The sequence below is a fragment of the Lontra canadensis genome, unplaced genomic scaffold (genome assembly GCF_010015895.1).
Source record: "Lontra canadensis isolate GAN:19392208 unplaced genomic scaffold, GSC_riverotter_1.0 scaffold104, whole genome shotgun sequence".
Taxonomy (NCBI): Eukaryota; Metazoa; Chordata; class Mammalia; order Carnivora; family Mustelidae; genus Lontra; species Lontra canadensis.
Genome location: NW_022631098.1, coordinates 1,972,661 through 2,000,580, shown reverse-complemented (window position 1 = coordinate 2,000,580; position 27,920 = coordinate 1,972,661). Strand labels below are relative to the sequence as shown.

At 39.9% G+C, this 27,920-nt stretch overlaps 1 protein-coding gene across 1 annotated transcript in view; it reads right to left on the bottom strand.

The window, feature by feature from the left end:
• CUL5 (cullin 5) overlaps positions 1-27,920 on the bottom strand; it is a 92,685-nt gene that overhangs the window by 38,603 nt on the left and 26,162 nt on the right. Inside the window, 5 exon segments of the mRNA XM_032838427.1 lie at positions 8,769-8,849; positions 8,934-9,079; positions 10,712-10,853; positions 12,900-13,076; positions 15,609-15,708. Of these exon segments, the coding sequence (XP_032694318.1) occupies positions 8,769-8,849; positions 8,934-9,079; positions 10,712-10,853; positions 12,900-13,076; positions 15,609-15,708 (646 nt within the window).

The following is a 27,920-nucleotide window of genomic DNA, read 5'->3' as shown; positions in this document are numbered from 1 at the left end:
GTGCTGGGCACTGAGCTTAGTTAAAAACAAATAAATAAAATGTCATTTAATGATTTCTTCAAAATGCCTCTTACAGCCCTTCCTTTCCATTAGTTTATCATCATGTACGTAGCTGAACCCCTTTAGTGGCAACTAAAAGCAAGTCTCTTGTCTCTTTCAGCCCTGTCATACACACGCTGGCAGATGAACCCCCCACAAAGCGCAGCTTCGATCCGCTAGTCACAGATGGTCAAGGCTCTCCACCACCAAAGCACTGGTTCTCACACCCTCAGACCCGACACTCCCTTCGACAGCAAACCATTAACTGAAATTTACCGACATTATTACTTCAAGAACACCGATGTACATCTCTAATTACAACACAGAGCGGAAATCAACAGTTCTTTATAATGAGTCAATCTGTATTTCAACCTGTAAAGATGTGGTCACAGCCAAACGGGAAGGTATAAGGAAAGGAGTCAGCCGCCTGCACCTGTGTGTGGCGTCACCAGGAAGGGGACAACTAGGAATGTGGCGTGGCAGAAACACTGGCGACCACATACTGTCGCAGTGGTGCATACTGGCACCACTATGGGCGACAAAAGCTTCTGCAGTAAAAATACATCTAAAGCCCAAACAGCAATAAAAATATTCTCTTTCCCCAACTTACACAACAGTATCATCACTGGAAAATACAGTGTATTATTAATATCATGTAAAAATATTTTGGTTTATAAGTAAAATACAACTCAGTTTTAGACTAGGGCTTAAACAAGACTTTCACTGACCTGTGTGGCCAGTGGGACCAGTGACTCAGTCCTTCTGGGAAGTGATCTAATTTCTGTTTATGTGGGACAGACAGAGCACTGAGTCATGTAGCATTCCTGACCTCATTCACTAAAAACCAATCTCTGTGACAACTGAAAAAAGCCTCCATAAATTTATATACTATTTCCTAGAGGTAAATGTTACCTTTATTGAAAACCCCTGGCCTGGAGATTTCAGTTCAAAATATATTAGCCTAGTTCAAAAATATTAATCTAGAATTCAAATGTTCTCCACAATGAGACTGAAATCTGCCCTCTACTTTTCAGACTAACTTCCAAAACTTTCCGACACACAGTCCAGGCATCAGAAAAAAATAGTTTATCAGCTCCCCACTTTTTTCCCAGCTTTTGCTTACTGGCATCTTCATGTTGTGATATTTAAACAATTCACAACATGACTAACTTCCCATGGATTCATCTCTGTCATAATCTACTGTATTAATGACATGCAATTTTAAGTAAAAATCTGTAAAAGGATCCTAAAGATATTATTGTCATTACATAATAAATTTAATATCTAAACATTTCACATATAAGCAACTTAGAGGAGGGGCACCTAGGTGGCTCGGTGTATTAAGCATTCGACTCTGGTCATGATATCAGGGTCGTGAGATTGACCCCCGCGTTGGGCTCTGCGCTCAGAGTGGAGCCTGTTTATGATTTTCTCTCCCTCTACCTCTCCCGTGCTGCAGCTTGCTCTCGCTCCCTCAAAACAAAACAAAACTAAAAAAAATTATGAGAGGAAAATCTTGGGAGTAACTTTTACTGGCTATATAGGATATGTCAAAATTCCTCTGGGGCAAAAATGTTTATCCATTAAAAAACAGGATACCGTGTTCGTTCCTAAAACGGAAGAATGGCTTAATGTGACGAACTCTGTAAATGTGATTTACTGAATTAATCCAATGGAGGAAAATGCCATTCTTCATAACATGTTTTTATTTTTATTTTTTTTTTCAAGATTTTATTTATTTGACAGAGATCACAAGTAGGCAGAGAGGCAGGTGGAGGCAGGCTCCCTGCGGAGCAAAGAGCCTGATGCAGGGCTCGATCCCAGGACCCTAGGATCATGACCTGAGCTGAAGGCAGAGGCTTAACCCACTGAGCCACCCAGGCGCCCCTATTTTTGTATTTTATTTTGATTTTAGCATCACAGGAAAGTTGCAGAAACAGCACAGAGGCCCCATATATCCACCACCTCATTACCCTAATGGTAATGTCTTACACAACTACAGTATAACTACCAAATCCAGGAAAAGAGTATACCACTATTAACAAATGACGGATCTTACTAGAAATTCACCAGTTTTCCCACAAATGTGTCTTTCCTACTCCAGGATCCTGTCTACAAGCCCACACTGCAGTTCATCATTGCTTAGATCTCCTGCTCTCCCCCAGTCTGTGGCAGTTCCTTGGTCTGTATCTCTCTCTCTTTTTTACTTTTTTGGTTTGTTATGCTCTTGACACTTTTATCTTTCTTTAAAAAAAAGAGGGAAAAAAGATATTTATTTATTTAAGAGAGCGAGCATGAGAGGAGAGAGGGTCAGAGGGAGAAGCAGACTCCCTGCAGAGCTGGAACCCTGATGCGGGACTCATGACCTGAGCAGGAGGCCGTGGCTTAACCAACTGAGCCCCCCCGGCACCCTGATCTTGATGCTTTTTTTTTTTTTTTTAAAGATTTTACTTATTTATTTGACAGACAGAGATCACAAGTAGGCAGAGAGGCAGGCAGAGAGAGAGAGGAGGAAGCAGGCTCCCGACCAAGCAGAGAGACTGATGCGGGGCTCGATCCCAGGACCCTGGGATCATGACCCGAGCTGAAGGCAGAGGCTTTAACCCACCGAACCACCCAGGTGCCCCTGATCTCGACACTTTTAAAGAAGAGTAGTCAGTTACTGTGTAGACTGTCCTCCAATTTGAGATTGCTGAATCTTTTCTCATTAGAATAAGGTTATGCATTTTTTTATCAGAATACCACAGGAATGAGGTATTCTCAGTGCAGAGATATACCATGTCAGTATGTCCCTATTACTGGTGATGTTAACCTTAATCACTTGATTTAGATAGTGTCTTTTGGGTTTCTCCATTGGTTTTTCCCTTAGTAAATATCTTGGGGAATATATTTTGAAACAGTTAATGTACTCCATTTTACCTCACACTTTTAGCCATTAATTTTAATATCCATTAATGGAGCTTGTCTACAACTGTTATTACTGTGATATTTGCCTAACAGTGATCGTCAATTTCCCTTCATGCTTGTAAGGTGAAATTCTTCTGTAAGAATGAGTTTGAGCCTCTTCCAAATGTTTGATGGCCAGTATTAGGTACATATTTGTGTCATGTGTCTGTATCTTTTCCCAACATTTTTCTATCAGGTGCTTACCCATTTCTGTTCTTCAATTTTTATTTACTTTATTTTTTAATTTAAAAGATTTTATTTGACAGATAGAGACATAGTGAGAGAGGGAACACAAGCAGGGGGAGTGGGAGAGGGAGAAGAAGGGTCACCGCTGAGCAGGGAGCCCCACGTGGGGTTCGATCCCAGGACCCCGGGAGCATGATCTGAGCTGAAGGCAGACGCTTAATGACTGAGCCACCCAGGCCCCCTCATTCCTCAATTTTTAAAAGCTCTTTATACAGCAGGGCTAACAGACCTTTCTCTGTGATATATGTTGCAAATATTTTTTTCCCAGAACGTCAGTTCTCTTTTGACTTTATGGTTCTTTCTGCAATTTTAAAAATGTAGTCAAATTCATCAATCTCTCCTTTTATTGGCTCTGAATTCTGAGTCATGTTAAAAAGCCTTTCCCTACACCAAGGTTAAAAAAGGAATCATTCTTATACCTGTATGATTTCATGTTTAGCGTTTCAATCCTTGACCCATTTAGTGTTTATTCTTCCGAATTCTTCCAATTGTGTATTGTGATAATACACAATATCATCTTTTTCCAAATGGCTACTGCATTGTCCCAACACCATCTTCTAAGTGTATCTTTAAGTCTATCTTTACACCCCAGTGATTTGAGATCCAACCCGTCACACAGAATTCTGGACTGTCGACTCCATCCCACTGGTCCACTATCCATTCATGCGTAATTACCACACTATTTAATGGAGGATGTTTGAATGTCTGGTAGGGCTTTCTCCACACAGTTTTTCTTATCCAGTATTTTCCTGGCTATTCGTACATGTTTATTTTTCCACACAAATTTTCACATCAACTTGTCTTAACTTTATTAAATAGTTGTTAGTATTTTCAATGGCATTACAGTGAATTTATAAGTTCTTTAGGGAAGAACTGACATCTTTATAACTCTAAGTCACAGGGGTGCCTGGGTGGCTCAGTGGGTAAAGGCTCTGCCTTCCGCTCAGGTCATGATCCCAGGATCCTGGGATCGAGCCCCGCATCGGTCTCTCTGCTTGGTCGGGAGCCTGCTTCCTCCTCTCTCTCTCTGCCTGCCTCTCTGCCTACTTGTGATCTCTGTCTGTCAAATAAATAAATAAAATCTTAAAAAAACATAAAATAAATAAATTAAAATAAAAAAACTCTAAGACACAGAATTTAAGAACAAGGGATGTCTTTCCATTTTTTCAAGTCACTTCTGTGTTTTTTCAACATTTAAAAAGTTTTCCTCTTACAAGTTTGGTAATTTCTTGTTAAATTTATACCCAAGAATTTAATTTTCTTTGTTATTACTATAAGTGATGTTTTCCTTAATATTATATCCTGTTTATTATTTGTGTATAAGAAGACTATTGGGTTTTGTATGTTAATTTTAAATCTTAACTACTTTTCTGAATTGCTTTATTGTTTGAGTTAATTTATCATTGATTGTCTGGAGTTTTCCAAATATACTATCATATCATCTCCAAACTGAGGGTTTTACTTCTGCTCACCCATTCTCATGCCTCCAATTGATCTCTCTAGTCTACCTGCGGAGGCTAATACCTATTATACAATGTTAAACAGCCGCAGAAAGAGTGGGCATCCTAGCCTTGTTCAAGATCTTGGTGGAAATGACTCTAGTGTTTCTTCATTAAATAAGATACTGGCTTTGGGACTAAAGTATATACATTTCTGATTATATTCTTTATAGAAGAAGAACAAATGAATAATTTCTCAACATAACAAAATGCATAAATTATGCCAAAATCCAATACGTGTTTAATGATGAAAATGTGGAAGCGTTCCCATCAAAGACTGCAGAAGCAAGGATCCCCCATATTTAACATTTTCCCCCAAAACTATTAACAGATTTAGTCTACTGAAGGAAATAGGAAATATTAGTATTAGAAAGGCAAAAGCATCATTATTTGCAAATGATGTACTCAGCTGCTTGGAATACCCAAGATAACAGAACTCTGATAAACAATTAAAGCATCCAGTGAGCTGCTTAGTGTGAAAGTAACATTACTTGAAATGTACATCTGACCTGTAGGAGGCTTGACCTCACAATGGGGTACTACCTAGGTGAGATTTTGCTCTACTATACACAATACAGGTCCAAAAACTTGTTCTTCTGCCTATATTAAAAACTGGTCAAGTTTAAAAATTTGGTATTGATTTATACCAACTAAATACAGAGAAGATTAACCATAATAATTTGCTAATTTACAAAGAAAAACATAAATGCCAAAAAACATACAGATTTAAATCTTAAATTCTGATGTGCATTACAGTTTAGCCCCCTATGAAGGGACTGTAACAGTAAAATATATCTTCCCTATACCGTAACTACCCTCCATTAATAAAAAGAGTCTAACAGTTAAGTATATACCATTGCATGTTCTTTTTTTTTTTTTTAAGATTTTATTTTATTTGAGAGAGAGAAAGAGAAAGAATGAGAGAGAGCATAAGAGGGGAGAAAGTCAGAGGGAGAAGCAGGCTCCCTGTGGAGCTGGGAGTCTGATGCAGGACTCGATCCCAGGACTCCAAGATCATGACCTAAGCAGAAGGCAGTCAGTCGCTCAACCAACTGAGCCACCCAGGCGCCCCACCATTGCATGTTCTGACGGCCAATAATTCTTCTCAGAGAATCTAAGACAGTAAGTCTGTTCTGAATAGGGTATGGTATGGAAAGTGACTTGTTTCTTACTAACTATTCAAATAATGCTGTTGATTATTTATATCAGTACTTGGTGACTTTTTTGGTTTATTGTTCTTTCCATCACAACATACTTCATTTTAACATGTATCATTTCTCTCTGAAAACAGTAACTATAAATCAACAAATACATATAATAAAGGTTATATACAAAGTATAAGGGCCTTAGCTCACTGAAGTATATAAACAGTAAAGCATCTTCATTAAATCTGAAATTCCCAATGTTATAATTAATCCTACAGTTTTGGTACTTGATTTCTCCTCTGAACTAAATATTGCTGTGAAAACTACATATTAGTCCATGTTGTTAAAAGTTAAGAGAGTGATAACCTTTGAAGAAAAAGACTGTAAGAGTAATTCGGAGGGAGCCTGATGGATGATTTCTGAATTGCTAGTAATTTTTGTTATGGTGATTTTATAGGTATACTCACTTTCTAAGAATGCATACCTGAGATTTCTGTGCACTTTCCTGTTTATATCTTAATACTTGAGTCAAGAGTTAATTTTTAAAAATAAGCAGAAAGTCAAAACAAAATAAAAACAAACCACACAAAAAGACCTCCTACATTCCAAATAAAGTAGAGTTTCTTTGGAAGCATGCTGTATTACACTTATGGTCTCTCTGTTGAAAACAATAACAAAAAAACTTATCTTCAGAGCCCTAAAGTCATTCAGCTTGATGAGATGCTGACACAATTTGGTAACTGTGGAAAAGCAAATTCACATCATCTATGTTAACTTTTTCTGCATGCGTGCATTCTAAAGTCAAAAGGGAGGGGCTCTTGGGTGGCTCAGTTGATTAAGGGTCTGCCTTGGGCTGGGATCATGATCACAAGGTCATTGCATCAAGCCCTGCACTGGGCTCTCCGCTTGGCGGCAAGTCTGCTTCTCCCTCTCGCTCTGTGATCTCTCTTGCTTTCACTCTCTCTCAAGTAATAAATAAAAATCTTTTTTTTTTTTAAAAGATTTTATTTATTTATTTGATAGAGAGATCACAAGCAGGCAGAGAGGCAGGCAGAGAGAGAGGAGGAAGCAGGCTCCCTGCTGAGCAGAGAGCCCAAAAATTATTAAAAAAATAAAAATAATAAAAATAAAGGAAGTAGAAAGGGAAGCTCACATGTGCTATACCAACTGTCATGTGTATTCGATTATCTCTACCATTTCTCATCCTCTTTTTCTTGCTTTCTCTTATTCTTAGTCAGACATCTATCTTCACATGGATATGATACAACTGTAAGTCATATAAATTATAGGAGAAAAACAACAATTGTATGCTACTGAAACGGCAACATCCCCACCCAGATGCTGTGGGCACACAGATCAACTCTAACTCCTCTCACTAACTCCTACTTCTCCCTCGGGACTGGGACTTCTTCTCCCTCAGGACTGGGACTTACTCTTCCACCCAACCTCCCTGGAGCCGAGAAATCCCCCTAGGCCAAAGCTTCGGGAAACACTAGGACTCCATTCCCTTGAACATCCAGCCCCACCCATATGACCCCAGGTTCCACCTCTGGGTGGAACCTCTTTACCTCTCTCCTCTTCTCAGCTACATCCCAGTTGCTATAATCCGACGTGGTACTCCTAAGCCCCTACATGAATCACTGCAAAACCCCGCTACCTTCTCCTCCTCTCTCTTCCCCAAGCCCAATTCATCTTTCATTCCATCACCAGACTAACCCCCCCACCGGAGGGATAACTCTGAGCATGGCACACTTGCTTAAAAAACACTCAATGGCCTTTCCCTGCGTTCTGGATGAAGTCCAAGCCTGGCTTTATATTTCTACGGAGAATTTCTATAAACAACCACGAAAGTAGCCCTCTTTTCTAGCCAACATCAAAGTTATTTTAGCCACTAGAAGAGGAAATATACTGTAAGTTACGCAAAGCAAGACAAACTGAAAAAAAGGTGGGGGAGGAGGGAATTCCAACTCAACCTGTTTTCTCAACAAGGCATAAACACGACTATCATTCAAGACGGAAGAGCCAAAGAATAGTCAGAAGCAAATAAATAAATAATAAATCCATCCAGAGTTCGAAAATGGTCACAGGCAAACAGGAACGTCGCCTCCCTGAATGTAAATCTAAATCTAGTCCCTAAGCTGCAAAGGCTGAAGGGAATTAGAAGAAACACCATTGCTATATGTGAGCCATTTCTCAGACTCTCGGTAAGCCTGACTCTCTGTTTTCCTGACTACAGCACATTTAGGTCATTCTCCGTAAGAAAACACTTAGGACAGATACTGTAGCAAGGCTACTACCTCTGATCAGTTTTGTTTGTTTTTTTAAGGAACTTAAAGTATAAAGAAGAACAAAATAACAATATAAAGACTGATGTTCCCTGATCAAGTAATATTTTACCTCATGACAAGTTTGAAAACATCCTCCCATAACAAGAAGAAAAATCCCCTAGAAGTAATGATTCGACTGGTGCTAATTCAGTGTTCACAGCCACTTTACGGAACATAATCACTGCGAATAACAAAAAACAACTTTATCTCTATGGAGCATATTTTACTCGCAACATGAAAATCACCAAAATGGTTAACTACAGATACACATACAACATAATAGAAGGAGACGGTTTAAAAATTAAGTACATTAAATGCAGTAAAGTCTAGAGCAGGGATGGCAAATAGATCTCTTGCACGTCAGCTCCAAAGAACGATGACCGAGCTCTGCACGAGGCACTTGGCCGGCTGTGCTTGGGCGCACGGGCGAGACGACTCACTGCGTCAGTCACGTCGCTCAGAGGCGTGCGAAGCGTGAGTAAGAACACTCAGGTCACGTATTTGCCATCCCTGGGCCACCGTGCTGGAAATAATCTCCAAGAACACACAATCACACAGTTACTTACTGCTTCAACAGAGTTACACTCCCGTCTGGTTTCTAAATAACGTAGTGCTCGCTTTTCCTCTTCTTTTAATTTAGCATCTGCCTGCCCAGAAGCAAAATAGCAATCATTTTTTAAGAATATCAAGAGAAGAGCTCAAATTATCACATATACTAAGTTCTGACTTACATATTTCATATAATTCTGTACACCATTTTGTTGTAAATACGAGGGTGCCTGTGTTCTATAAAATCTCTCTGTTGAATCCAAGTATGCCTTCTCAAAATTGTCCCTATAAATTTGAAGTTTATCCTCAGGATTAGAACAAAGGTTAACTGAAAAACAGAAAATAAAATTTTACTCTAATTATGTTTCAAATCAGTATTTTGAGTACAATAAACAAAGTAACAAATAGTAAGGAGTCATTATGTGCAAGGCACTCGGATAATGCTCAAGAGAACATAAATCACGCAAGAGAAAATCCTTCTCTGTAAGAGACTTATAAAGGTAACAGCACAAGGCACTAAAGTGATAGACAGTACAGGCAACATGGGCTACGGTATTTCTGAGTAGGAGGGAGAGTGACTTCCAACGAGATGATCAAGAAACCATTCATAGCCAGGATGGGATGTGAGATGAGTCTTAAGGAAAAACTAGAACTTACACAGAAGCTAGTATAGTAGGTAAATATTGGGAAGTACAAAATCACACGGCCAAGTTAAGGTAAAACGACCAGGTTGTCTGAGAGGAAAGCAAGGTGGAATGGGAAGTTAGAAGTGGCTGTGGACAGCTGCAGCTCTCAGGCTACTTGACCTGATTTCAGCATCGTGTGCCACTGAATGGTAAGAAAAATACTAACAAAATAGTACTTAAAAATTAATCTTGGGGCGCCTGGGTGGCTCAGTGGGTTAAGCCACTGCCTTCGGCTCAGGTCATGATCTCAGAGTCCTGGGATCGAGCCCCGCATCGGGCTCTCTGCTCAGCAGGGAGCCTGCTTCCTCCTCTCTCTCTGCCTGCCTCTCTGCCTGCTTGTGATCTCTCTCTGTCAAACAAATAAATAAAATCTTAAAAAAAAAAACAAAAAACATGATATTTAAAAAAAAAAAATTTAATCTTGTGAACAGTCTATGGGTTAAATGATAGTGGTAAGATCACTAGAAGAAGACTGTTTCAAAAGTCCGGAAGCAGAGTTTACACGGTATAAACAGTGGTAGTTGAAATCAGAAGGAATAAATTTCAACAACACAGCTAACAAAAGCCTACAGACTTTGATACCTAAAGAAACATGGGGGCAACAGAGAGAGCCAATCAGAGATAACTGAAGGTTCATTAATACAACAAATTCCTACTGAGGCATACTCTGTGCCCACGTTCTATGTTCAGTAAAGCTACAGTGTCAACAACACAGTTAGCTAAAGTATGATGACAGGGAGTCACCAGTACCAGGAAGCAGTGCGAGAGAGGCCTGACCCAGTCTGGAGATCAGGAAAGGCCTCTGCCAGCAAACAGGGTGAGGATGACCTACAAGGAAAGCTGGAGGACGAGTATTCTCAGGGAAATTAGTGTATCTGATTTACAGAACAAATGCGAATATCATGGTCAGAAACGGAAAAGTTCACAGAGGAATGTGTACATGGAATAAACGTACTTCCTGAAAATGTAAGTACAAAACCAGTTACCATCTTTTCTGAGCTACTGATTCAAATCCACATTTCTCTAATTTAGGTCACTAAAAGGATTCACCAGCCAAGAAATGAGTGAGATGGAGAAAACCAGTATTAACCACACAAATATGGATTTTTCTGTATTTTCTTGGAGAGATTTAATACCTTCTCTGGGCTCTTAAAAGCACTGGCACTAAGAGTAGATGTGACTATCTGAGAGCACACATAACACCAAACATACTATTCTGTAATGGTCTCGGAATTTTCATAAAAAAATTATGATCACAAAAGTTCAGAACATACCATAGGATTCTCTTACTCCAATGACCAGCTGAGAATCAAAAGCTTCTCCTAATCTTTCTGCATGTACCAGCTTCATTGCACTATCTTGGAGTCTGTTTTTTATATTTGAAAAAATGGACTCATTCCATGTATCAAGCATGAGCTAGGAAAAAAAGAAATATGCAATCATCTCGATTATTAATATACCAGACACATACAGACACAAAAAAATTTAACTATAAGCACTAAAAAAGGAAATCTAATTCTTTAGTTTATATTCACTTGAACGCTTGAGGGAACTAGTGTATTTAAGTTTGGTAAGAAACACATGGTAACTGTTAGAGAGCACAAATTTCAAAACCAACATAACTGGACTTGAACTTCAGCTCTGCTACTCATTTACTAGGTTTCCCCTCTGTAAAATAGGACAGATAATAGGGACGCCTGGGTGGCTCAGCTGGTTAAGCCGCTGCCTTCGGCTCAGGTCATGATCCTGGGGTCCTGGGATCGAGTCCCGCATCAGGCTCCTTGCTCGGCAGGGAGCCTGCTTCCTCCTCTCTCTCTGCCTGCCTCTCTGCCTGCTTGTGTGTACTCTCTCTCTCTGACAAATAAATAAAATCTTTAAAAAAAAAATAAAATAAAATAGGACAGATAATAATACAAATTTCAAGTGGTTGCTGTAAAAATTAAATATAGCAAAACATGGAAAAGGTTACCTCTCCTACAGTTAGAGGGTTAAATTTCAGTACTACTGGTGTTTGGAATGCTCACGTACATGTTTGTATAAACACATAATAAATGCAAAAAGCACCAAATGAAAACCTGCGTTTTCTGGACCTTAAAAAAAAAAATACAAATCCACCTGACAGATGTTCAGTTTAAATGATGACGTTTATATACACATCCACCATGTATTATCATTCCAAGAAACTGTGTCAGATATAGAAACTATATTAATGACAACAGCATCCGCACAAGTGATGACATAAGCAGGTATGTGACAGTCACTACGCACCCAGGACTGCTCTAAGGACTTCCCACATGTAACTCATCTAATCCTCAAGCCGATAAAGAGGTACTGTTATCTCCCTTTTTAGAAATGTAGTGGGGTGCTGAGAGGAAAGCAAGCTTCCCCACACTTATACAGCTCATAAACGGCAACACTGGGATGCGAATCCAACAGATCTGGTCCCAGAATCTATGCTCTTAATCATTAAGTGATGCTGATTCCTGTAATCAGTAGGGAATGGTATAAATTAAAAGAGTAACAGAAAAACAAGAGAGGACAAGATTATGAAACTGCAAATTAAAAAGCATCTAGAAGTGTTTTCTTTTTCTTTTTTTGTGGGGAGGGGGATAATGCCTCACACTGCAGTCATTTCTGCCACCAGAGGACCCCTGGGTGTCTAAATTCACAACATCCCTGTCCACATCAGCACAAAGTTTAGAGCTGGGGAGGGGCAGGAATGCCTACATCACTATCTGAACACCTGCTTTGTTGCCATAACCATCACAGCAAGTAGCAAGTTGCTTAAAGTTCAAGAGGGATTTTTCACTTTTTTACTTTTCAAATCTACGTTTCTACTTCATTCTCAGAAGCATGAAATCATATGAGAAATGAGGACAGAGAGTTTAGGTCATTACTGATTGAAGAGTTGAAAAAAAAACCCTGAGATTCTACTTTCAAAGCTGAGTTCTTTCCATTAAATCATGAAGAGTTACTGGACACAGAACTTCTAACTAGAAACCACGCAAAAATATGGAAATAAATACAGTACATAATGACTTCATGATAACCTTAATCAAGTAAAAAGGAGATCATGAAAATAACAGTTTAGCCACAATTAAACACAAAGATACAAGAAGGTAACCTAATGAGAGACTTTGGAAAGAGGAAAAAAGTAATCTACAGGAAGGAAACAGTACAAAGGAGAAGAGGGAAACAGAATGCTGAAGACAGAACCAGGAAAAGGAGAAACAAGGTGGTAGCGTGTGAGGACACAGACCCACGTGACGTAATGCAGGGGGAGTGTGGCTGAATGTGGATGGGACAAAGTCAGTGGTATTCCGTAAAACCCAGCAGCAGTCAAGAAGGGATTTATACATCAAGTAGAAAAAAACCACTGAAAGTCTGAATTACTTTCTAAAGTTGTAAAATCGCCCTCTTTCTGAAGAATATTAGGGTCAAAAGTGCAAAAAATTAACTTACTTTTCGAACAATACTGTCTTCTACAGTTGATTTTTTATTGCTGCCCTGTTTACCCATTAAAGTAATCTCCAGCTGACAAAAAGGCTTCGGTAAAATATCGCACTGTGTAAAGAATTTTCGCCATTCAACAATGTATGCCTTTAGCAAAGCTGTATCGTCTTGATGGCTCAGTACTCGCTGGAAAAGAAAAAAAAGAATTGTATGAACTTGAAATATATACAGGTAGGTGCTTGAAAGAATAACAGAACCTATTCATGCTATAAATACATTTATTGTACAAACTATATTATATCCAAGAGAAATTAAAACGTGTTCACAAAGACTTACTGTGACAATCATGTTGGTACATACATAAAATCATAATGTACACATGAAACTAAAGAAATGTTTTATGTCAACTATATCTCAATAAAAAAAACCTCCTAAAACCCTATATCCCTTAAGCTATCACGTTTTTATCCTCCCATAACTACCGTTCCCATCCATCCCCTCCCTGGCCCTAGCAACCACTAATTTACTTCCAGTGTTTATACACTTGCTTGTTCCAGACTTTCACATGAATGGAAACATGTAATATGCAGACATTTTTGTTCTAAGATTTTATTTATTTATTTATTTATTTGGGGGTGGGGGCAGGGAGGGATGGAGGGAGTACATGTACATGAGCAGGGGCAGAGGGAGAGAGGGAATACCAAGCCCACCATTAGCTTAGTGCAGAGCCCTACCCAGGCTTGATCCTACCCTGAGATCAAGACCTGAGCTGAGAACAAGAATCAGAAGCTTAACCGACTAAGGCACCCAGGTGCCCCTATAAAATGTAGACATTTAAAATTGGCGTCTTTCATTTTACAGTTTCAAGGGTCTCTCAAGTCCTAGGATGTATCAATACTTTATTCCTCTTATGGCTGAACACTATACCACTTTATAGATACACCACACTTTTTTATCTATTGTGTCCACTGATGGACTTGTGGGTTGTTTCCAGCCATTGGTTATCATGAAAAATGCTGCTATAAATACCTACATCCCAAAAGAAGTTCATAAAAAACCTGTCCATAGTCAGCAAGAAAAAAAGTGAGGACTCAAATAAACAAAATCAGAAGTGAAATAGGAGACATTACAACTGCTAACACAGAAATACAAAGGACTGGGGCTCCTGGCTGCCTCAGCTGGTAGAGCACGCAACTCTTTCTCTTTCTTTTTTTTTTTTTTTTTAAAGATTTTATCTATTTGAGAGAGAAAACAAAGAGTATGAGTTGAGGGGAGGGGCAGAGGGAGAGGGAGATGCACAGGAAGTGCAATGCGGGGCTTAATCCCAGGACCATGGGATCATGACCTGACTCAAAGTCAGATGCTTAATCAACTGAGCCACCCAGGCATCCCAAGCATACAACTCTTGATTTCAGGTTTGTGAATTCAAGCCCCACTTTGGGTGTGGAGCCTAACCTACAAAAAACAACAACAACAACAACAACAACAACAAAGGTTCATAAGAGACACCTATAAACAATTATCTGGAAACATATTTGACAACATAGAAGAAACAGATAAATTCCATGAAACATACTCCTACTAAGACTAAATTATGAAGAAACAGAAAACCTGAACAGACTAATTACAAGCAAGGAGATTGAATCAGTAATGAAAAACCTTCCAACAAACTATATTCCCAGGACGAAACGGCAACGACAGTGAATTCTATCAAACATTTAAAGAGAAGTAATACCAATCCCTCTCAAACTCTTCCGAAAAACAGAAGAGAAGCAAACACTTCTAAACTCATTTAAGAAGTCAGTATTACCCTGATACCAAAATCAGATAAGGATGGCACAAAAGAAGAAAATTATAGGTCAATATCCCTAAAGAACACAGATGCAAAACTTCTCAACAAAATATTAGGAAACAACTCAGCAGACATTGAAAGACCATATACCATGAGCAAGTGGGATTTATTCCAGGGATTCAAGCTTGGTTAGTTCAACATCCACGAGTGAATCCACGTGAAACACCACAGCAACAAAGCAAAGTAAAAAAAGCACGTGATCATCAGAAACAGACGCAGAAAGAGCATTTGACAAAATTCAACATCTATTTACAATAAAAACTCTTAAAAAGTGGGATAAAGGGAATGTACCTCAACATAATAAAAGCAATATATGACAAACCACAGCTAAAATGAAAGTCTAAGATCAGCAACAGGACAAGAACATTACTCCCACCACTTCGATGCAACACAGTACTGGAACAGCAATCAGACAAGAAAAAGAAAAGACATCCAAGTCAAAAAGGAAGAAGTTTAAAAAATAAAAAAAAAAGTGAAACCATCATTATTTGCAAATAACATAAGATAGAGAAAATGATGATGAGTTTACCAAAAAACTGTGAGAAAAAATGAATTTAGTAAAGACGCATGATACAAAATCAATATACAAAAATCTGCTGCATTTCTATACACTTAAACTATCAAAAAGAAAAATTTTAAAAACAATCCCATTGACAACTGCATCAAAAAGAATAAAATACGGGCACCTGGGTGACTCAGTCAGTCCCATGTTGGGTATAGAGATTGCTTAAATAAATAAACTTTAAAAAATTTAATTAGCAAATGTCAAAAGTCAATGTGATATTTTAAAATTATTTCTGGAAGTCCTACAGCAGAAAATAGGATATTCTCTAAATCTTAAACTTAATCTAAGATACAGAACTTACTGCCTGTGCTTGCTTGATAAACTCAAGAATATCTTCTTTTAAAGCCTGATGAATTTTTGCTGGACCTTTATCATCCCAGAGACAGACCGCATGCACATCCCTGTAAAAATAAAGCAGGTAAACAGCAATGAACACTAGACCAAGAACAAAGACAAAACTCCCAGCAAGTTCTGTAGGAACACAGTTTCCGCGGACCATGCTGCACCCAGCTGAGGGTGGAGAATCCATCCATAAGAACCACAAGTTCTTTGTTAAGTTATCCAATACACAAATTTATTTCTACTTTTACTTTCTTTGTCATTGTTTTCCTCCTTAAATCTCTACTTACTGTTTATCTTTGATTAGAAAAGCATCCTTCCATCTTCAAATCCCACACCCCCTGGTTAACCACTATCAATTAGTTTCTCATGTAAAGTATAAATTATTTTATTTCTTTACATTATTTTAATTTTTTACAATATATGTAAACTATTCTCTTTAAAAAGAATCAGTCATTTAAATATCAGCAAATCTCTTAACTTCCCCCATATATTTGTTATATTTGCACATGAATTACTACTGTATCTCCTTTATTTAAAACACAAAACAAAAACAAAAGCTCCCCTAAACTGAGATAGAAAACCTCTGAACTTATGGAGTTGACAGTATAGATATTTATTTAACAGTAATAAAACATGTTCAAAAACTAATTTCTTAATTACCAAGTTACAGAGTGGGTGAACTCCTAACAAAAGGATAGAGTCTTATTATCAAGGATGCTTTTATTAAAAAAATGCTCCCCAGTGACTCATACAGTACCTAATGCGACCCCTGCTATAAAAAAATGCCAAAGAAGTCAAAATAAGAGATCTCTGGAATTGTAACATTGTAACAACAGCCAAATAGTTTAAATCCGGATTCTCAGGGACATCGTTGTAACTCAAAGTGTCTGCATATTGTTCATTTGAACTTGCTTTTGTCTCTGGTTAAATTGAACTTTCAGCTTAAGAGTGGTAACTCTAGAACACCTTTAAAAAAAGAGTGGTAACTCTGTTCACCGCCTAGTACACAGCGAACACAAGTATTTGCTGAATAACAAACAATACACAACATGTGATTGTTTACTATGTGCCAGTTACTATTCTAAGCTGTTTTAATTCATTTAAAACACATTCATTTAAACTCCCTTCACCACAACTCTGAAGGGAGTACTATTTTTATCACCATTTTACAGATGGGGAGACTGAGGCAAATAAAGGTTAAGGAACATTCCTAAGTTACAAAGCCAGTATGCAGTGGAACTGGGACAGCTCGGCTGGCGTCCAGAGGAGCCGGGCAGGTGGGACTCCCAAAACCATTTCCCCAAATTTACTCCTGCACTTCTCCAAACCAACCTTTCCACAAACAGTAGCCAAAGTGAGGCTCTGAAACAAATCACATCCTGTTCGCTCTCTGTATAAAGCTCCAATGGCTTCCCACCGACCTACGAGTAAACTACACAGCGGGCAGCTGACACCCCTGCAATCTCAGCCCATGACTAAAGGAATCAAGAAGTTAGAAGAACATGACACAAAAACAGGCTGCCTGTAATTCAGTGCACGGCTCCCATGCATAGAAACACAAGATGGTTCTGGAACCCAGGCAGGGTGAGAGCTGAAGGGAGAGGCTGAGAAGCAGTGAGGGAAGGGGGAGGTTCCCTGAAAGAGCTGGTTTCCTGAGCTTCATCTCGAAGAACAAGCAGGAGTTTGCCAGGCAAAGGTAAGAGGGCGTGGGGGAAGGAGATTTTATGGAGAAGCAGGAGCAAGAGTGCAGAACTGGGGATCGCCGTGCCGCAGGCAGTGAATACAAGCAAACCAGCGTGCTCTGCGTGTGAAGGGGGTAGCGGTAAGCAAGAAATGGAGCACACTAACCCTTCCCTCCCACACACCACATTCAGTCACAGTCCTGCTGTGTCCATCCCCTAAATGTCTCTCCAGTTTGGACATGGGCATCCTCTACGACTACCAGAGTCCCCATCACCACCGCCTCTCACTTTAACAAACACAGGCTGGGCGCCTGGGTGGCTCAGTGGATTAAGCGACTGCCTTCGGCTCAGGTCATGATCCTGGAGTCCTGGGATCGAGTCCCGCATCGGGCTCCCAGCTGCATGGGGAGTCTGCTTCTCCCTCTGACCCTCTCCCCTCTCATGTGCTCTCTCACATAAATAAAATCTTAAAACAAACAACAAACAACCCCCCCACAGGCACTGACCACTCACTACATGGCAGGCACTTTGCAGAGTGACTCAGGTCCGTGTAGGGCTCGCCAGAAGCGGAGGGGATTAGACAGGCAAGAGATTTATGGAGGGAAATGGAGGTGAGGGAAAATGGGAAGTGTACTGTGAGAAGCCCACAAAACCAGTCTGATCGCCGTAGGGCAGAACAGAAAGGACAGCCAGGTATGAAGAACGTCAGGCCGTCAGGCAGTTCTAAGAAAACCTGATAATGCTATTACCGGGGGTTTGGGGGCAAAAGTCATGCAGCAGAGAAGTCTGATGCCACTTTGAAACAGGGCCACCTGGAAGCCATGCCACACTCCAAGTACCGCCAGGTATGCATGTCAGAAAGGTTAAAAGGCGGCTTGAATCCCGTAAGGCAAGAGGGCATGGCGTGGTGAAGAACACGGGATCAATCCCCCCGGGGGGAGTTACGGTCATGAGTGACTTAGCACATCTCTAGCCCCCTTTTCTCAACCTCCAGGTACTCCGAGGTGTTGCTACATCAGGAAAGAAGGCCCTCACTACACTCAATCTTATTCAAAACACAATACTACTCACCATTGCACAAAAGACCTTGTCAAGTCTCCTGGTCAATCTTCACACACATTTTGAAACATTTTATAATAACATACCTGAGGAACGGATTACGGTAATACCCCATGGTAATGGGTTAATAAATACCCTATGTTAATGCCTCTGTGCTCCTCTCCCTGATCCTACTCTCTTCCACCCTCCCCAGAAGAAGACTGAACCTGTTATTATTTTTCAAGTTTTACAACGGACTATGAGAATTTCTGAACTTCACAGAAATTGTATCTAACACGGGTGACTGGGTGGCTCACTCGGAAAGCATCTGACTCTTAAGATGGGTGTGCAGCCTGGTTAAGATTCTCTCTCCTGGTGGGCACCTCAGTGGCTCAGTGCGTTAAGCCTCTGCCTTAGGTTCAGGTCATGATCTCAAGGTCCTGGGATCCCTGGGATCAAAGCTGCTTTGAGCTCCCCGCTCTGCGGGGAGCTTGCTTCTCCCTCTCCTTGCCATTCCCCCTGAGTGTGCTCTCTCTGTCAAATAAATAAAATGTTTAAAGGGAAAAAAAAAAGAAAAGGATTCTTTCTCTACCTCTCCTCCCTTCTCCCTCTCTTAAAGATTTTTATTTATTTATTTGACAGACAGAGATCACAAGTAGGCAGAGAGGCAGGCAGAGAGAGAGCGGGAAGCAGGCACCCCGCTGAGCAGAGAGCCCGATGTGGGGCTCGATCCCAGGACCCTGGAATCATGACCTGAGCTGAAGGCAGAGGCTTAACCCACTGAACCACCCAGGCGCCCCTCTCCCTCTCTTAAGAAAAAAGAAAGTAAGAAAGAAATTGTATCAAATAATAGTTTTTTTGAGTGATTTTTTTCACTCAACATTGCTTCTGGTATTTACCCATAATAGGTGCATGTAGTTCTAAGTCCTGTACTTAATCTGTTATATCAAATGGCATTTTAATATAAAGGGAAGGAGTAATAGCAAGCAATAAATGTATGAAATTAAATCTGAATGGTTAAAAATACATTCCCTTGGAATATATGACCAAAGTGCTTTTATTTATTTATTTTTTTAAAGATTTTATTTATTTGAGAGAGAGAGCATGAGAGGGAGCAAGCAAGCAGGAGCGGGATTGGGGGAGCAGACAGGAGAGGCAGGCTCCCCACTGAGCAGGGAGCCTGAGGTGGGGCTTGATCCCAGGACACTGAGATGACCTGAGCCAAAGGTACATGCTAAATCAACTGAGCCACCCAGTCACCCCAACCAAAGTGCTTTTTTAAAAAAGGGCATGTTGTAAGAGAATTTCTTTTTAACTACTTAACGATATTAGAAAAATCAAGAAGGGGGGAGGGTGGGAAAGCAAAAAAGTAAAGGTTTTTCAAAGGTGTTTTTGTTTTCGTTTTTAATTTAACAGACAGAGATCACAAGTAGGCAGAGAGGCAGGCAGAGAGAGAGAGGAGGAAGCAGGCTCCCTGCTGAGGAAAGAGCCTGATGCGGGGCTTGATCCCAGGACCCCGGGACCATGACCTGAGCCAAAGGCAGAGGCTTAACCCACTGAGCCACCCAGGTGCCCCATGGTTCTTCAAAGGTTTTAAGGCAATAGAGAGAAGGGTTGGGTACAAAGAAGGATACAAAGAAGGTAAAAGAGAAAAGTGTAACCCTGGTATAAAAAAACAGGTATTTTGTTTTTGAGTAATAGTAACACTATTTGCCTCTGATGCAGAGTGAGAAAAAGGAAAGTGACCACTAATGGAAGTGAACTTTCAGATTAACAAAAATAACAAAAACAAAAAATGAAGAAACAAGAATATCTACTAAGTGATAAAGTTAGAGAAGTAATAAAACAAGAAAATAAGTCATAGCATTAAATATGAACTCAACAAATTTCCCATTAAAAGACAGTATGTCCATCAAAAGGACCACTTATACGAGGTACCTAGAATAGACAAACTCACAGTGGCAAAGAGTTTAGATCTTCTGTATGGGATGATGCAGACATTCCAAAAGATGGGTAAAGATGATGTTGGCACTATACTGTGAATGTACTCAATGTCAAAAAATTGTATGGGCGCCTGGGTGGCTCAGTGGGTTGGGCCTCTGCCTTCGGCTCAGGTCATGATCTCAGGGTCCTGGGATCGAGTCCCGCATCGGGCTCTCTGCTCAGCGGGGAGCCTGCTTCCCTCTCTCTCTCTGCCTGCCTCTCTGTCTACTTGTGATCTCTCTCTGTCAAATAAATAAAAATAAAAAATCTTAAAAAAAAAATTGTAAAATGCCACTGAATTGGTTAAAGTGGTACATTTTATGTAATGTACAATTAAAAAGAAAAAAAGAGGGGCGCCTGGGTGGCTCAGTGGGTTAAAGCCTCTGCCCTCGGCTCAGGTCATGATCCCGGGGTCCTGGGATCGAGCCCCGCATTGGGCTCTCTGCTCGGTGCAGAGCCTGCTTCTCTCTCTCTCTCTCTCTGCCTGCCTCTCTGCCTACTTGCGTTCTCTGTCAAATAAATAAATAAAATCTTTAAAAAAAAAAAAAAAGACAGTGTGTCTTAAAAGATACTAAGCAAACACAAACCAAACTAAAGCAGGATGACAATACTAGCATCATCCAAGGAAGAACTTAAGGTTAAAAGAACTAGAGAAAAGAAATATTATGTAATGATAAAAAGCATTATCTATGAAGATAGATCCAACTATTTATATTACTTTTGTGTTACATTAATAATTAGGAATGAAAGAACTTGATACAAGTATAACAGAATACTTAAAACATCTTTACTTATATCAGTTAGGATGCATTTAGCTAAAACATGAAATTCAATCAACAGAGGCTCCAACTATTATGTTATTTTTCTGAAATAACTAGAAGTCTAGAGGTAGGCAGCGGCTAGAGTCTGGGAAGAAACTGAGAAAAGCATGTGTCTCTCTCCAGTCTGCCACTTTAGCACGTTAGCCTCTAAAATGAGGACTGCGCCAGGCACATTAGTTTAATTCATCTGAAAAGCAAAACCTATCTCAGAAGACCTCCTGTAAACCTATTTGTTGGAACTGTATCACATGGTGACAAAACAACAAGGGAAGCCGAAGAAGTGAATATTACAATACGCAGCCGCACGGAAAGTGTGTAAGGCACATAAAGCCAGGAATGGGTGTTAGTGAGCAGCATCTGCCCCAAGATCTCTTACCATCTGAAAAGCTAGACAAAAAAAATTAAGGACAAAGAGGAATTTAAAAATACAATCGATAGAGATCCCTAGGTGGCTCAGGGGATTAAGCATTTGCCTTCAGCTCAGGTCACAATCCCAAAGTCCCAGGATCAAGTCCTGGGTCTTTGTTGGGTGCCCTGCTCAGCAGGGAGTCTGCTTCTACCTCTCCCGCTGCCCCTGCTCATGCATGCTCTCTCTAATAAATAAATAAAATCTTTTTAAAAAGTAAAACATTAAAAAAATTTAAAAAATATAGTTTTTCTCCCAAGAGCATATGCACCCATATAAAATTTTTAAAGAAATTTTTACAGGCTATTTCTCTTGAACATAATCCATAAATAAATAAGTGATCAAAGAAGACATCGTTACTAGAAATTAAGTCCCTAGATAATGCATGGGTTAAACAACACAAAACAATTTCCCAACAATTGAGAGGGCAATAAAAAGGAAAACATTTCATACCGTAAAACCTGTGGTAACAATAAAAGCAGTATTAAGACAAAATATGTATAGCCCTGAATGCTTTCATTTGGAACAAAAACTTAAAAGAACTAAGAATTCATCTTAAAAGAAACCAGAAAAAAAAAATTCAAAGTAACCAGAAAGAAGACATTAATAAAGAAACAAATTATGGGGGCGCCTGGTTTGCTAAGTAAGTTAAGTGTCTGATTCTTGATCTCAGCTCATGTCTTGATCTCAGGGTTTTAAGTTCAAGCCCTGCACGGGGCTCTACGCCCAGCATGGAGCCCACTTAAAAAAAAAAAAAAAAAGCAAATTATGGATTTGAATGAAAATAAATTGAATATTATTCTTCCCAAAGAACTCATGTTTGCCTTTGCCTTTTCTCTGTTGTACAATTATTTTGTATTTCATCAATTTTGGCTATTGTCGTTCCTTCCTTGTACTTTACTTAGTTTTAATGTGCCAGCTAGCTAGCTTTGTCCTCATTTCTTAAAATGAGCACTCAGGTCACTGACTTTGAACCTCTTTTTTTTAACATATGCATTAAAGGCTATAAACTCCTTAATACCTAAGCCCTGCTTATGTGGATCGAACAAATTTTGATATGATGTGTCTTACCAAAGTAATTTTTTAAACTTGCCTATATGAAAAGACCAATAAAATGGATCAACTCCTTAAAGAATAGATTAAAGAAAAACAGTAGGATTAGGGATGAAATAACAAGATATATCCGCATATACAATATAAATATACTACTTACAATACCATGGCAACAAATTTCAAAATCTAGGGGAAAAAGAAACGAAGTGTGAGAATAGACTCTTTGTCTTAGTCCCAGTTTTAAGTAGAAGGTTCCAATGTATCACTATTGGGATAATGTCTACTGCTGGAATACCTGCAGATGACTTATCAGAGGGACACGTGCACCCCAATGTTCATAGCGGCAATGTCCACAATAGCCAAACTATGGAAAGAGCCTAGATGTCCATCAACAGACGAATGGATAAAGAAGATGTGGTATATATACACAACGGAATACTATGCAGCCATCAAAAGAAAGGAAATCTTGCCATTTGCGACAACGTGGATGGAACTAGAGGGTATCAAGCTTAGTGAAATAAGTCAATTGGAAAAAGACAACTATCGTATGATCTCCCTGATATGAGAAAGTGGAGATGCAACGGCGGGGGCGGGGGTTGGGGGTTAGGAAAAGAATAAATGAAACAAGATGGGATCGGGAGGGAGACAAACCAAAAGAGACTCTTAATGTTACAAAACAAACTGAGGGGGGCCAGGGGGAGGGGTGTAGGAAGAAGGTGGTGGGGTTATGGACATTGGGGATGGTATGTGCTATGGTGAGGGTTGTGAAGTGTGTAAACCTGGCGATTCACAGACCTGTACCCCTAGGGCTAATACTACATTATATGTTTATAAAAAAAAATTTAAAAAGAAAATAATGTAGTACCAGTGTTCAGGCTCTAATGTAAGAACATATAGTCTGATGTAGAAAACAGACATAAATAAATAGACAATAACGATATATTCTACCATATGGAGATATGTTATGGTGGAAACATACAAAATGGGGAGTATCTAACCCTGTCGAAGGAGTTGTACTGTTTTTATTTGCTCACACCCCCTTCCATGTTCTATTAATAGGTGTAGGTACCTGACACAAGCTAAACCATATTACCCCAAGACCACACTGACTGCGTTAAGGGGGTAGGCCTGAGAGAGTTGTGCCCTGAGATTTTTCAAACTAGACCTGCACAAGTAAAGGCCCTTTCTTTGCCTTCTCATTATGAAGCTCTAAAGGTATAAACACAGAGACCCAGGCTATACTCAGAGAAACAAAAATGAGATGGAGAATATCCTGAAGATATTAGAATCCCTGATTCCAGTCAGTCCTGATTTTCCCAAACCTCATATACATTATATAATACTTATTAAAGCTGGTTATTTTGGAGGCCTGGGTGGCTCAGTCGTTGAGCGTCTGCCTTCAGCTCAGGTCATGGTCCCAGAGTCCTGGGATCGAGCCCCACATCAGGCTCCCTGCTCGGCAGGAGGTCTGCTTCTCCCTCTCCCACTCCCCCTGCTTGTGTTCCCTCTCTCACTGTGTATCTCTCTGTCAAATAAATAAATAAAAATTTCAAAAAAAAAAAAAAAGCACAATTTTTTTAAAAGATTTTTAAAATTTATTTATTTGACAGAGATCTCAAGAGAAAGAGGAGGAAGCAGGCTTCCCGCTGAGCAGAGAGCCCAATGTGGGGCTCGATCTCAGGACTCTGGGATCATGACCTGAGCCGAAGGCAGAGGCTTTAACCCACTGAGTCACCCAGGTGCCTTTTAAGAAATATTCATCTCTGTTTTTTCTTCACCTACTGAGATTATTAATTTCTAACATGATTTTGACTTTTCCTATTTGTTTTCTGAGGTCAATTTTCATTTTATTTCCTCCTACTTTTGTTGATTTCTCTCCTCAGCTTTTAAATTTTTGATTCAAGATTTCTTAAATTACCCTGAATGGTTGTATGAGGCTACCACACTCAGTTTGGAGCCCTGTGTTGGTGTTCTTCTGCTTCATAGCTGGTTTCTGTGGAACAATTTTTATCAGCTAAAATGTTTGGTTTCCACTTTCTTAGAGTTTGGGATGGATCATGTCCATCCAAACAGACCATTTTCTGCTTACGTTCATCTTAAGGTCAGGATTCCTAGTTTAGGAGCACCTCCTTCCGTCAAGCTTAACAATACTCAATTTCTTTTTCTTTTTTTTTTTTTTAAGATTTTATTTATTTATTTATTTGACAGAGATCACAAGCAGGCAGGCAGAGAGAGAGAGGGAAGCAGGCTCCCCACCGAGCAGAGAGCCCGACGCGGGGTTCAATCCCAGGACCCTGAGATCATGACCCGAGCCGTAAGCAGAGGCTTTAACCCACTGAGCCACCCAGGTTTCCCCAACAACACTCAATTTCTTAACGACCAATGTTAGTAATAGAAGAAAGGATACATTTCATTCCTGCAAGATCCTTAGATCCTCTAAATCCTTACCTATCTGAAAATACGCTTATGTTGTCTTAAACTTGATTACAAACTTAACTGGAGAATACTAGGATTGGGATAACTTCCCTTCAAATATTTAAGAAAATGTTTCATCCACCTCCTACACCCAATTTGGCCAATGAAAAGTGCTGAAGACAGTCTACTTTGTTTTGAGAGTGAACTGTTTTTCTTCACTGCAAGAAAACTAGGGTATTTTCTTTATCCTTGGAATTCTGAAACTCCCTAAGGACATATCTCAGCATGTTTTCTAGCACTTTCAATATTAAGACTTGAGGGGATGGGTGAGAAGGGACGAGTTTCCACCGGGGAGTTTCCACCTCTTATTTTTGGACCATATCCTCTCCTCTGCTATTTCTGGTACATGTTTACCCAATTCTAGATCTACCTTCCCTATCCCTTTATTTCTATTTTATCTCCCATACCTTGTTTTTGCTCTACATCTAGGGAGAACTCTGGTTTTATTTTTCAAATCACTGATTTGGTTTTCTTTCTGTTTTACCCCTTCATCCTGTATTTCAAAGATCTCTTCTTTAGCTTGACTTTCATTTTCAATGTAAGCTCTATGCCATAAACTGGAGTTTTTCAAGAGTTCTTTCTAAACCCTGCATCATTTATTTCCTCTAACTCTGAGGTACAGCCTCTAAGATGGCCCTCGATGACCCCAGTTTCCTGGTGTTCATACCCATGTACCATTCCCTCCTACAGTGTACAAGCACCTGTCTGAGTAATAAAACATGACCCACATGGTGGTTTGTCACTACCAAAACTATGGCAGAAACCCTGAGCTCTGTCTTGGGAGGCCCTCTCTCACTCTGGAGCAAGCACGCTGCCACATGTAAACTGCTTCAAGGAGGGACCCACATGGTGAGGAACTGAGCAGCTAGGGAAGAACTGACCCCAGCCAACCCTCCTGTGAGCAACCGGAAAGCTCACTCAGTCCTGCCAGAGTCTCGGCCTAAACCCGCTGCTCCGCTTCACTGCAAGCTCACGAGAGACCCTGAGCTAGATGGGCCCATCGGGCTTCCTGACCCTCTAACAGTGACAGGGTAAGTGTGCAGCGTTTCAAGCTGCTAACCTTGAGAGTAATCTGTCATGCAGCAATGGACAAATGATACGTGGAGACACAAAAAGACAGGGAGGCAGAAGACTGCTGTAATTGTTCAGAGAAATGGTGGCAGGGGAAGAAGATGGGATAGAAAGAAGGCCAATTCAAGAGATATTTAATAAAACCTATGAAACCCAGGAATCAACAGAATATGAGGGAGGAAGAAAACAGGAAGTTGATGGTAGCTTTCAGATTTTTGGTTTGAAGCTATGAACAATACATTTTTGTCATTCTAAATATAGAGTACTTATGGAAGTTAAGAGACAGACACATAGAAACAACAAGAGATCTTTGAAGTCTAGAAGTTTGACTCAGAATAATCGGGATTGCTTCTGTAGACAGGAGAACACAGGAAAAAGAAAAACATCGAACTCTGAAAAAAACTACCATTTAAGGTCTACACAACAATAAGTCCGCTTACATAATAGAGATGAAGCAGACAAGAGGAAAAAACCAACTCAGGAACAAGAAAAACAGCTTCTTTAGTAATGTTTTTTAGATTTATTTATTTATTTTATAGAAAAAGAGAGTATTTGTGAGCAGGGGGATGGGCAGAGGGCAAGAGAGAGAGAGACAGAGAAATCTCAAGGAGACTCCCCCAAGTGCAGAGTCTGACCTGGACTCCATCCCAGAACCCTGGGGATCATGACCTGAGCCAAAACCAAGAGTTAGATAGTCAACTGAGTGCACCACCCAGGCACCCACAAGAAAAATATCTTTTAAGATAATTTATGCTAAAAGGGCACCTGGGTGGCTCAGTTGGTTAAACATCTGCCTTTGGCTTAGGTCATAAGACTGAGCCCGGCATTGGGCTCCTCACTCAGCAGGGAGTCTGCTTGTCCCTATGCCCCTCCACCACTCATGCACACGATCTCTCTCTCAAATAAATAAAATCTTAAAAAAAAAAAAAAGACGAATTTTCTTAAAAATAAGGTCTTAGGGTGCCTGGGTGGCTCAGTCAGTTAAATGTCCAACTCGTGATCTCAACTCAGGTGTTATCACAGGATCCTGAGTTCAAGTCCCATGATAGGCTCCAGACTGGGTGTGAGCCTACTTAAAATAAATACATAAACAAATAAAATAAAAATAAAAATAAGGTCTCACAAGTTGAAAATAATTTGTGATTTAATTCTGGCTTCAATTTCACTAATCAGAGTCAAACCAAATATGGATCTAGAGGAGTAGTTCTCAACTGAGGACATACCATCCTCACAGAAGCTCGCTTGGAAAGGTACCAGAGCTTTTGTTTGTCTGTTTATTTCACTAATGAGGGGTGGGGGTGCACAGGGAGTGTCTGAGGGTGAAGGCCAGAGGTGATAAACATCCCACAATATGCTAGACAATCTTTACAACCACCTAAAATGCCAACGCACTCTTATTGAGAAATAAGGATCTCAGATAAAAAAGAAGCAAATAGGGCGCCTGGGTGGCTCAGTGGGTTAAAGCCTCTGCCTTCGGCTCAGGTCATGATCCCAGGGTACTGGGATCGAGCCCCACATTGGGCTCTCTGCTCAGTGGGGAGTCTGCTTCCCCCTCTCTCTCTGTCTGCCTCTCTGCCTACTTGTGATCTCTGTCTGCCAAATAAATAAAATCTTTAAAAAAAAAAAAAAAGAAGAAGAAGCAGCAAATAGTCAATGGAGTTTAATAACAATATTTTAGTACCTCAAATTTAGAAAGATATAAGCAACCTAAATATTATTAATTTACATAATCAAACAGGCTA